At 34.6% G+C, this 12,985-nt stretch overlaps 1 protein-coding gene across 9 annotated transcripts in view; it reads left to right on the top strand.

Annotated features, from left to right (window-relative positions):
* The window catches only part of SLF1 (SMC5-SMC6 complex localization factor 1), a 114,301-nt gene that overhangs the window by 79,033 nt on the left and 22,283 nt on the right, over positions 1-12,985 (top strand). For all 9 annotated transcript variants that reach the window (XR_012513103.1, XR_012513102.1, XR_012513101.1 and 6 more), the window contains 5 exons: positions 5,366-5,511; positions 6,931-7,094; positions 7,903-8,036; positions 9,920-10,012; positions 10,424-10,606. Coding sequence is in view for 4 of the 9 variants with exons in the window: in XM_074383484.1 (XP_074239585.1) it covers positions 5,366-5,511; positions 6,931-7,094; positions 7,903-8,036; positions 9,920-10,012; positions 10,424-10,606 (720 nt within the window). In the remaining 5 variants the exon portion in view is untranslated. The remainder of the gene's footprint in view (positions 1-5,365; positions 5,512-6,930; positions 7,095-7,902; positions 8,037-9,919; positions 10,013-10,423; positions 10,607-12,985) is intronic.

Genomic DNA, 12,985 nt, shown 5'->3' with positions numbered 1-12,985 from the left:
TAACAGTTTTAAACATTATTTATTTTTTGAGAGAGTCTTAACTCTGTCCCCCAGGCTGGAGTACGGTGGCAAGATCTCGGCTCACTACAACCTCCACCTCCTGGGTTCCAGCGATTCTTATGCCTCAGCCTCCTAAGAAGGCTGGGATTACAGTTGTGCACCACCACACTTGGCTAATTTTTTATATTTTTAGTAGAGATGGGGTTTTACCATGTTTGCTAGGCTGATCTCAAACTCCTGACCTCAGGTGATCCACCCACCTCAGCTTTCCAGAGTGCTGCATTACAGGCCTGAGCCACTGTGCCCAGCCAAAAGTTTTAAACATATATTTCTAAAAATTGTCCAAATTAATATTTTTCTATTTTCTGTCAATTTTTTTTCTTTTAGTGCAGCTTGGTGTTTAACTTTTGTCAAGAGACAAAAATCAAGTGAACATTTTATCATAAACCAGTAGCTTTTCTATAGCTAATATGCAAAATTAAAGTGTTTATTGTGAAGTTTGTAGAATACCACACTTTTCCCTACAAGTGAACTCTGTTCCCCTCCAGCCTGAGGGACAGAGTGAGACTCTTCTCAACAACAACAAAAAATAATGTTTAAAACTTTTAAATTGCCTAGCTATAACCTAATTTGAAGCCTAAGCAACCAGCTGCATGTGTGTGTATGTGTGTGTAAAGAAAAAGGCTTAAAAACACTTTTCAATAGTGACAATTTAAAGCTCATCTAAAGTGTTGAATGTTAGTGATCAAATATATTAATAGATCTTTGGGAGCAAAGTAATCTGTCAATAGGATTATAACAGTAACACTAAGGTTGAGTTAAAGCTCACTTTAGTCACACACACACACTCACAATTCATACTTTTTGAAATTCATTGTTTGCCACCTCTTTTTTTTCCTCATTTCTTTTCTCTGCAGATATTCCTTCCTTTAAAAAAAAAAAAATTCTTTTGCATTATTCTTCTACTCAGTTACTATCTTTTGCTTTTCCCAAGTCATTAGTAAAGATGTTATAATTTCACTATTATATAACTCCCAGTTGAAGATATCGGTCCGTCTTTCTCAATTATGGTAAGCTGGACGTTTTGATTTTTCCTAGTTTAAATGTACAAAATTCATACCATGACACTACTGAGATTCGTATCTATCAAATTTATTTCAGTTTAGTATAATTTTTAGTTTATAATGGTTTTGTCAAGAATTAAGGGAACAGATATTTTAAAAGATAAATAAAATTTTTTTCTGTCAGATCTCATGTGCATCAATTCCATATAGATGCCATTCTATGTTGTTTCTAAACACTTTCTTTTCTGTATTTAAGGTTAAACTATCTGAAATTTCTTTTTTATGCCTAAAAATTCCTTATTTAATGGCTTAAACTACAGATTAACAAACTTTTTTCAATGTTTAATACCAGATAGTAAATATTACTGGCTTTTTAGGCCCTACAGTCTCTATCCCTGCCACTCAACTTTGTAGTTGTAGTAAGAAAGCAACCATACACAGTACATAAACAGACAGCATGGCTGTGTTCCAATAAAACTTTATTCGTAAAAACAGGCAGCACACCATAGTTTGCCATTCTTGACTTAAACTTACTTCTTATCCAGTTGTTTCACTGGGAAAGATGTCATGAAAATTTACTGTAGTTTTTTTCATAACTTGGGAGAACTTTAGTAAAACTTTCTTTGCTTTTCTTAAATTACACACCATCATTTCCTGATAAATATTTTTTCCAGATCTTCACTCACTTTTGCTTTGTTATCTCTAATTTCTTTCCATGCTTCAGAACTCTTCCATAAATATGTTTATATATCATTACTAATTATCAGCCAAAATGTTTCTGGTCTCTTCATTTATTCAATAGAATTTTATTGGCATTCTGTCAGTCATTGAGCTAAACACTTATATACAGTGGAAGAGGGAAGCAAAACATGGTCCTTGTGGGGTTTTTTGTTTGTTTGTTTGTTTTTTGGAACTTTCAGTAAGACAGTTAATAATTTATATTAACTGTAATTAAGTTAATATAAATATGTCATTTAAAATAAGTGCTCTGAACAGGAAAACCTAGGTGTTGAGATTGTTGAACTTGCTTTATACTGTGTGACCATGGAATTCAGAACATGAAGAATAAGTAGAAGTTTGACAGGGCAGAGTGTTTTAGTCAGAAGATAGCATTTACCAAAACTCTGAGATAGGAAAGAGGGCCTTTTTGAGCCTTTCTGGTGCCTGGCTGATGGGGAAGAGGCCACAATACGGCCAAAGAAGGGATAGAAGATGTTGTGTAAGAATTTGTAAGCCGGCCGGGCGCGGTGGCTCAAGCCTGTAATCCCAGCACTTTGGGAGGCCGAGGCGGGTGGATCACGAGGTCAAGAGATCGAGACCATCCTGGTCAACATAGTGAAACCCCATCTCTACTAAAAGTGCAAAAAATTAGCTGGGCATGGTGGCACGTGCCTGTAATCCCAGCTACTCAGGAGGCTGAGGCAGGAGAATTGCCTGAACCCAGGAGACGGAGGTTGCGGTGAGCCGAGATCGCGCCATTGCACTCCAGCCTGGGTAACGAGAGCGAAACTCCGTCTCAAAAAAAAAAAAAAAAAAGAATTTGTAAGCCTTGTTAAAGAGTTAGAAGCCATTGTAGCAAGGGAGCAGCATGATCTCATTAACTTGATTTAAAAAGATTGTCCTGGCTTGGCTCTCTGTTATGAGTTATTGGTATCTGCCAATAATTCATTCATCTGCCAAACACTAAATGTTTACTCTGTACAAGTTAATGGCCTATATACTGTAAGGACTACAAGTATGACTCTTCCCTTGAAGTTCTTATAGTCCACGGGCTAATTTTCTTGTGTCCTTTTGTTCATCTATTATTTATTATTCCCCTTGACTTTGTTACCTGGTAATATGGATAGTTACCATATTAGTAGTTGGTATTCCTTATTTCTGTAAGCCTATCAGATGTGATCTTTATTAGATAAATAACCCCATTTGTAAATTTCAGTGTGAGATCATCTCTTTTGAACTCCACAAGTTATTTCTGCTTTGCTTTCACCTCTGTCTAGAGTTCTTACGTTAAGAGATCAATTGGTTGCAGTATACTCTGTGATGATAGATAGGGTTTTTAATTGTATATAATTAGAGATTTTTTTTTTTTTTTTTTTTTTTTTGAGACGGAGTTTCACTCTTGTTACCCAGGCTGGAGTGCAATGGCGCGATCTCGGCTCACTGCAACCTCCGCCTCCTGGGTTCAGGCAATTCTCCTGCCTCAGCCTCCTGAGTAGCTGGGATTACAGGCACGTGCCACCATGCCCAGCTAACTTTTTGTATTTTTAGTAGAGACAGGGTTTCACCATGTTGACCAGGACGGTCTCGATCTCTTGACCTCGTGATCCACCCGCCTCAGCCTCCCAAAGTGCTGGGATTACAGGCTTGAGCCACCGCGCCCGGCTAGAGATTGAATTTTCAAATTATCTTTTGATTCTTATCCTTCAGTTTGCTGCTTATACATTTTTAGATAATATTAAGAGAGCCTCAGTAGTAGCAAGAGAAAGGAGTGGAAATAATTCTTTTCTCCTTTCCAACTCATAATTGTATCTTTGTGGAGGCCATAATGGAAGGACTTAACTAATTTAGTGATAATGTATCTGTGTGGGGTTAGTTGTATCTGATTAATACTTGACCTGAAGCCATTTGCCCAAAGTTTTGAAGACTCCTTATGACAAACTGCCACAAGACAAGGGCATCAGATCTCTTTAGTCAAGGCAAATTTCTCAGCCTGTGTACTGATTATGTTTTGGGCTGGATAATTATTTGTTGTTGGGGCTGTCCTGGGCATTGTAGGATATTTAGTAGCATCCTGGGCCTCTGTCTTCTAGATGCTAATAGCATCCCTTTCTCCAATATGCAACCAGAAATTAACAGATGTTACCTGAAAGCAAATCCTCCCATCCACTATTGAAAATCAGAGTTAATTTGATAATAATAACTACTATTATTTCTCCCATACACTATTGAAAATCAGAGTTAAGAGTCAAGGACTATAAGACACTAGAACACCAGCCTTTTTTGAAGGTATCTGAGCAGGACATTCACTGGTTGTCTGCATTCTCTTCACCCTGAAAGAACTCCACCCCTGATAGAGAGGCCAACTTTTATGCTTTATACCGCTATTAAGTTTATCGTTGTCTGATTTTAAAAATATATTTTAACTTAATGCTTATAATTTTAATAATTCTGTTCTGTTTATTATGTTTATTTTGCTAATTTTATTGACTTTTTTATTCTTTCAGTGTTTATAGTTAATCTGCCTTATTGTATAATATCACAACTTTTTAATACTGTTTGTAATTTTAGCTCTTGATACCCTCTTGGTTGGTCTTATTTATTCTTTTATTATCATTTTGTTGTATTTCTATTATGTTACTTACATAGAGAATATTAATAGTTTATAATATTAAATAGATTACATGGGAAAGAGTCACTCTGCTCCTTTTTCAGTTTTAATTCATGTTTATACCTCTGGATTTTCAGCTTATTTAAGTATTTGAGCTTTCGTAGAACAGATTTGAGGCCCTTGGTGTTTTCTTGTTTTTTTTTTTGTTTCTTTGTTTCATCATTTAAAATTATCCACCATCTGGCATGTGCCTGTCCCAGCTAGTCGGGAGGCTGAGGCAGGAGAATTGTTTGAACCTGGGAGGTAGAGGTTGCAGTAAGCTGAGATTGTGCCACTGCACTCCAGCCTGGCAACAGAGTGACTCCATCTCAAAAAAAAAATTATACACCATCCCCAATAGCAGAGTGGGTGCAGACTTCTGAGGAAATCTTTATACATGCTCTTGTTTTATGTTTTTCTTCTGTATCTTGTACCTTTCCTCCTTTTCTGCAGTGATAGGATTCATAGATGTTGTCATAGGAAGCAGTCTACTTTCTTCCTATCAACTCAAGAGTAATGACTGCAAATTAGATACTTGTGTGCTCACTTAAAAACTAATTATTGGTTTTCCAAAGGAGCATCCCTATTGTGGGAAGAGATCTTTAATGGTAATTGGAAAGTATAGTGATAAATAAAATACCCTCTATATATTACCTAATTATTCTGTATATATGTAATTTGAAGACTTGTATTTGAAATAATAAAACCTAATGATTGTCTTTTCAAATGTGAGAACATGTGCCATTAAATATTTTCTCTTAAAAGTCAAGGAATAGGGATATTACCTATTTTTTTGCGGATTAAAATCGTGGATGAATCTTACCGGTGTAAGAACTCTCATTTGACAGAATAAACTTCACTAAGGAAATAGCGTATGGAAAAAAATTGTATAGGATACAGCAATAACTATATTTACTGATCTTGTGTTCTCCAGACTTTTCTTCACAGGAATTAGAGATTTTCATTTGCTCCTTTTCCTCCTCCTGGCTTCAAATGTTTGTTGCAGAGGCAGTCTTTAAAAAGTTGTGTCTACAGAGCTCTGGCAGTGTTTCTTCTGAGCCACTCTCTCTTCAGAAAATGGTAAGCACCTCTCTATTCTGGTTCTTTACATTTTCAAGAAGTGTATTCACAAACTCAATTTTAAAATACTCTTAGTTATTTCAAGTAAGTATGCAGAATATATTAATTCATAAATCTTGGAATTTTGTATAAAAGCTGGTATATTTCTACCTCAAAAATAGAATAATTAAAGACAGCCATAGTGGTGAGTGCCTATAGTTCCAGCTACTCAGGAGGCTGAGGCAGGAGGACTGCTTGAACCCCTGAGTTTGAAGCTGTAGTGCATTATGATTGCACCTGTGCATAGCCACTGCATTCCATCCTGGGCTACGTAATGAGACCCCTTCTCTAGGGGTGGTGGGGGAAAGATAGTCATCAAATAGAAATTTTAAGGCTGAGCATGGTGGTCCCTGCCTATAATTCTAACACTTTTGGAAACCAAGGCAGGAGGATCCCTTGAGCTCAGGAGTTCTGAGACCAGCCTGGACAACATAGCAAGACTCTGTCTCTAGAGAAAGTTAAATTAACTGGGCGTGGTGGCACTTGCCTGTGGTCCCAGCTACTCAGGAGGCTGTGGTGTGAAGATCCTTTATCCCAGGAGGTCCAGGCAGCAGTGAGCTGTGATCACCACTGTACTCTAGCCTGGGTGACACTCTAAGACCCTGTCTCAACAACAAAAAAAGGAAAAAAAAAAAAAAAAGAAATTTTAATTACTTTTCAGTGTAGCCAAGGGTTGATAATAGAAAAGTAAAAAATCCTTGTTTCCTAATAACATTTCTACATGAGGTTATTATTTTGGAAAGAACTAGATCTAACAAAATTCTACATGGTATAAAATGGCATTTTAAAAGCAAAATATCATGCATATAAGTAAGCTACATTTGATTTTAAGTTTTCCAGTTTTATTTTGGCTATCTTTAGATATTAATATCCAGTAGCTCTAGCAGTGTTTTATCAAATGAGAAATATATTTATTGGTCAGATTAGGCAAATTCTGTTTTGCAACAATCCTTGCTTAGGATGTTTTTATTCCTTTTCTGTTGAAAATGAAAGACTTGTTTCCTGTTCAAGAAAGGCATTATCAAAATGGAAATTACAAAATATCAGTTGTACGTAAATCATATATATAAAATATGCAAATGAATCATACATGTTGGGCATAAGACTAATCAAAAGAACTTTCCCAAATGAGGATCAAAATTGAATTAGAAAAAAAAATTATTTTCAAGAAGATATTTTTGTACTGCTTCACATCGTATTGACTATGACACAAAGCTAGCTTTCTTAATATTTTGTTATGTTCAGTTAAGACAGAGTGGCAACCATCGTGATGCAACCAAGAAAATATAACCAAATGTAATGGTGAAATGAATCAAATAATGTCTCTTTGCTGCCTTTTTTTTGTAGTTGAGAAAATAACGTAATATTATTTTTCAACAGGTATATTCCTATTTACCAGCCTTGGGGAAAACTGGTGTGCTTGGGTCTGGCAAGATTCAGATATCAAAGAAAATAGGACAGAGGCTTTGTTTTGAATCTCAGAGAGCCTTACTAATGCTGAATGGTACTAAACAAAACCAAGTCGAAGAGCTGCCACAGTTACCGTAAGTGATGCTGATATCCTAAATGTGCTTTGTTTTAGAGTACAGCTCTTTTTCCGACACATTTCTTGAACTGTATGGTTATCTGTGATACTCTCTGAATTATATTGATTAGATCAAAACTCAATTTTAGATCTATTTGATAGCATTTTCTGTTTCTGTAATGCAAGGAACATACTTCCTATTAAGTGCTTCCCAAAAGAAATAAAACTGTTCATCAAATTATTGATGAATTATTGATGAAATACAGTTTCACACAATTTTTGCCCTGTGATTTGAATTACTACTTTGCCATAATATAGATGGGATTTCAGAATGCATGGTCATATGAGATATCCTATATTGTTATATAGTAGTCTCAAAATGAGAAACCTCCTCTAAAAGTATAGGATATACAAAAGTGTATGTTGTATAAAACTCAGAAAGCCTGAAAAGTTCTATGAGAGAAAGAAGAGAATAGAATCAGAATATGAAAATAAGAATGGGGAGCAGAGGCCTGCATTCTGATCTTAGCTTTCTGCTTTATTCTGTCTGCCAAATATGGTTTAACTGGTCTTTTTCTCCTTATTTGACATTCTGTATTTATAAATTTAGTGAGTAGTTGGCGGAGTAAGATTAATAAAAGAAAATTAGTGCACTGAAATTTGTTTCTACACAGTTGAAATAAACTTTAGAAAGAAAGCAGTAAAGATTGAGTGAGTAAGGGGGTTTAAATTAAAAGGAGGCTAGACTTTTAAAAAATACCATCTAATGAATGCTGGCACACCTTGCTGAAAAACAAGCTTTCATTATTTCTTACTTTTCCTTTCAGGGGCCTGAACCTTGCTAAATGTTCCTCATCATTAAAAAAATTGAAAAAGAAGTCAGAAGGAGAATTGTTATGTTCCAAGGAGAATTGCCCCTCTGTAGTTAAAAAGATGAATTTTCACAAGACTAATCTAAAAGGTATTCCAAGTATCTAAATTAGTTTATGCTAAGAACTTTTCATGGTTATAGTCAGTACTTGCAGGTTTCACGCATTTGCCCTGATGAATACTTGAACTTAAATTTGTACTAGGTCCAGGAAGTGTCTTCTTGGATAATGTGTTATTTTCTTGAACTGTCATTTATGCCAAGAAAGTGATTGTTTAATACCCAGTGTAATAGAGTATTCCTTCGCTTTTTTCCTTTCCCTGCCATTCCAGATATGAAGCACAGTGTAGCATTCATTGAGCTCATTCCAGACTTGCCCGCCTTACTTTTCTATTCCATCTCAACCTGTGCTGCTTAGGATCAGTGTCTTCTGATTTGAAAGTATAATTCAGTCTTCATCTCTTTCAGTCCTAGACATTTTGTGAACAAAGAATGAAGAGTAGGCTATGTTACATAGCTGTGTTAAGCATATGGGCTCTTTTCTTCCAGGCATTGAGCCCAGACTATGAAATGTGTTTGGCTTTTGGTTCTAACTATACTGGAACCTAAGTACCTAAAGGATGAAATAACAAGAATAGCGTAATAATTCACTTTGGCACCCCTTTACTTAGACACCTCTTAACTTGCAAATGGATCTCCTAGAAGTCTATACCTGGCCAAAGTAAATTGCTGAGTCTTTGTTGTTGTTGTTTATGAGTTATAGCTTGTTGTTAATACAAATATTAACATGACGCCCACGGAAATAGTGACAGTGAAGCTCTTACATTTTAATGTGATATAAGTTCATAATTGCACATTACAGATTCAAAATAACTGTCCATTTGGCTCAGAATATGAAAAGGATGTTAGAGGATAACTCAGATATTAATTTTACAAATCAGCGTTCTTTGTTTTATTGTTTCAGAAAGTAAAATGAATATGAATGATTTTAGGCAGAACAGCAGAAGGAACTGGGAGAGAGAAAGAGAATTGAGATACAGTAGAGAAAAACTTCAAAAGCTTTTTTATGCATGTAAAAAATGTTTTTCTACAAGTTACAGAGATAATCTGTAAAACTGAACACTGTAAAAATGTGCTACTTAGTATTTGATAGCAAGAACAAATTTGATTCAGTATTTCATTTTGTTTCCTAAGCAGTCATTTATAATGTTTTTTTTTAATTCCCCTTAAATAATCACTTATGTCTTATTAATCTTGGTTATAACAGTGATGGATATAGAAAAACCCTTGTCATTCTATTTGTTACTCTTGTTCAGCTTTAAATGGTACCAGGGATTTTTTTCCCCGTGTGTGTGTGTGTGTGTGTGTGTGTGTGTGTGTGTGTGTTTATATTAAGATTCCTCCATTTCTCCCTCTCCATGCTGTTGTAGCCAAGCCAGACAGCCTATTGAGAAGCAGCAAACCATCTGTTAATGGATTTGAAGTTCTGAATTATACTTGAGTGTGTAGAGGCACTCATGCTTAGCCAGAAACATTCATTTGAATTAAGCTATAAATGCTGTATAAAAAAGAGCCATACATTTAACGTAGGTTCATGAATAAATTTAAGAGAGGGCAATTGCTCTCTAAACTTTTATTGCTGCAAAATCCAGTATTTTTGGTGTTCTCTGATCATTTGGGGGTTTTATAGCAGGATTGAAGCTTTAAACCTTGAACTAGGGGAGACAATGCCTGTATTAAACCTTTTGCGATCGAATTTCATTGCGGAATTGCTGATAGAACAGAAGCACTATGGATTGGTGGGGTCCTTCCCCTCCCCCTCTTTTTAATGCAGGAGATGTTTAAACCAGTCAAAAGGAAAACTCAATAAATAATTTTCTGGCATGAGGCCAGATCTCCTAGTTCATGCCCTTTGATTATTTTCGTTAGTTGATATCTTGTCTTCTCTGGAATAATCTATTAATTTTTTATGGCAGGAGAAACAGCCCTGCATAGAGCTTGCATAAATAACCAAGTGGAGAAATTGATTCTTCTTCTCTCTTTGCCAGGAATAGACATCAATGTTAAAGGTAAGTTTTATATCTTTGTGATCTAATCTAATGTCTTAATGTTTATGATAATAAACAGTTTTATGTCACATTAAGAAAAATTATTTAAGTAAATTTACCTAAGGTATCTTAAAAATATTACAATTAGCAAAGCCAGGAAATTTCTCATATATTGATTTATAGCTAATGGTATAAAAACATTTTTTGATGTCCATATTTTGATAATACCCAACATTAATATTTTAAAATTGTTTTTATTTTGATTTTTTTAAGATAGAAATACAATTACACCCTAGACATTTTTATCACAGCATTTGTTTTTTATATGAAGCACCTAGAAAGTCACACTGATGAGAAAAGTAGAACATCAATACTTTCCTACCAAAAGTCCTACTTCCGCCGTTTTAAAACTTGCCTTGATTTCTAATTTAGACAATGCTGGCTGGACGCCTTTGCATGAAGCCTGTAACTATGGCAACACAGTGTGTGTCCAGGAAATTTTGCAACGTTGTCCAGAGGTAGATCTGCTCACTCAAGTGGACGGGGTGACTCCTTTGCATGATGCACTGTCAAACGGACATGTAGAAATTGGCAAGCTGCTACTACAGCATGGGGGTGAGTGCCTTTATGCTAAATGGGTTTTGATAAATTATCCAGTTTTTTGATGAATCCTACAGAGGTAGATAGCATTTTACACTAAAATCTGTGAGGATATATGCCTTTATTTCATATTAATGAAAAAGTAAGGATAAAAAGTCTCTGAAAATGTACGCACCTTTTATTAGTAGAGGTAAACCTTTTCATAATATATATTTATGTATGTATGTATTTTAAGCCTATTTAGGTTTGTGTATGAGAGTCTATTTTTGAATTGAATGTGCTGGTTTTAAATATTTATCCTTTTACTTCAGGTGTTTAATGTCTCTGTGAGCCAGTCATTTCTGAAAGCTTATTAATAAATGGATATAAATGTTCAATTGTGATTACCTGGATTCTTCTTTTTTCATTCCTGTATATAACTACAAACTTAGTCTTATTTTTAATGAGTCATTTATGTACAGACTGTAAAAAAATGATATCCTATAATATTTTTCTTCATTCACATTTTGCAGCCAATTAAGTTAAAGTAGGAGGATTTTCAAATGGTGATAACTGTTATGCAGGGGTTTTGTGAAGGCAGTAACTTGAGCTGAATATTCATCTACTGTTTTTCCTGCTGATTTTTTATCTTTGCTTTCAGCAAGGCCCCACATTATTTCAGTATCATTCTTCTTATATATAAACTGAATAATAGAAGTTTTCCATCAAAATGTTCAAAACTGATTGGTGTTTTTAAAAGAAAAACAAAACTGATGATAAGCTTAGAATATGGAAACAAAGATTTGTAGAAATTACTTGTCATTTTTATTTGTATTTATTTTAACTTTCAATTTAACATTTTCTTATCCTGTAATTAAAACATTTGATTCTGCATAAAGACAAAAAGCATATTTTCTTAAGATGTCTTTTTAGTATATATGCAGCTAAGGAAGGCTGTATAGTATGGTAGTTTAAGACTTTGGTTATATATAGTCTTCTCCTGCCCCCTAAAGGCCTTAGTGTGTCTGTTTTACTGATATCATTTCATAGTCAGTATATTTTTCAGTTTATCTACTTTTTTTTTTTTAGTATTCTGTGTTTACTAAACCATAAGTTCTACCTCCTCAGTGTTTTATTTTTCTACTCAACCATGTGTCTGGCATTCAGGCCAATATTTGGTAGGAGCTGTTATCGTATGAAGTCCAGCTCTTCAGTAGAGTATGGCGTTATACCAACCAATGTGAATTTTTCTAGGGCCCTTAGTGGAGAATAGTAAAGAGATGAGTTTCTCATCCTAGAAGGGGAAATCTAATTGTATTTGTATTTATCAAGGTCCTTTGGCAATCGTACAGACTTGTTTCTGTTTTAGTCATATTCTGGGTTTGAGCCTGTCAAGTGGTTTGACATTTTTATTGAAGTAACTGCATTATCTATTCATTGTGACTCACTCAGTCTCAAGAGCAGTAATTTCAAGAATTTATTTATGTCTCTAAAACCTTTGTTTACTTTTGGTATCCTGTGTCTGTAATTTTGTCATCTTCTTTTTGTTTAGCAGAAGTAACTTGGAGTAATATTTGAGATGGTAGCACAATGATAAGGAACCTAATTTTGTTTTAGAACTATCTTTCCATAAATTATACATTCATCATGTTATCAGTGGTTGGTCTTTTAAGTACGTTTTATATCTATGCCATTATATATATCTGATCAGAGTCATCATTAAGAATTTTAGCAGTTATAATCAGTTCTCTCTTTCTGACAATATGATCTATGTTATAATGGTAAGACCTTGTGATTATGTGTGCTAGTACTAAAACCTTTATATCCCCCGCAACCTGTTTATGGCCAAGTGCATAAATAATTATAAGACTTGACTGATGAAGGCACAAAGCACTTCTATACTTTGCTATGTAATCAAATACTGAGTTATGTTTTGCCTCCCCCACATCATCCCTTAGTACCTAGAGGATAAACTCTATCTTCAGTACTTTTTAAGTAGGTAGATGAGTTTAACTAGTATAAATGGATGAATCTGAGTTTGATCTAGAGGAATTAATATGTAATTTGTGTGAATCAGTTACCTGTACTAAATACTGAACACAAGCAAGGGTTAATATGTAAACTGTGTTATCTGTGCAAGGTTTTACAGTCTTTGCACTACTAGAATTGTTTATTAGCAATGAAAGGGGCACTACTTTTTCTTCTTGGTGATGCTTTGAGATATCCTTAAGGCTCTTATACAGAATTTATAAGATGAATACATTTTTTAAATTTCTTGTGGGAATAGTGAAATCCTTATTTTAAGATGACAATCGATAGAGTTTTATAAAAGTTTTTTTTTTTAATTTGTAGTTGTATTTATATTTTATTTAAGGAATGCACTTTTGGACACACTTATTAGGTAATTGACTAGAT

Source organism: Saimiri boliviensis, chromosome 1 (assembly GCF_048565385.1).
Source record: "Saimiri boliviensis isolate mSaiBol1 chromosome 1, mSaiBol1.pri, whole genome shotgun sequence".
NCBI lineage: Eukaryota > Metazoa > Chordata > Mammalia > Primates > Cebidae > Saimiri > Saimiri boliviensis.
Note: the sequence above shows the minus strand (reverse complement) of the source record. Positions and strands in the feature narration are given on the sequence as shown.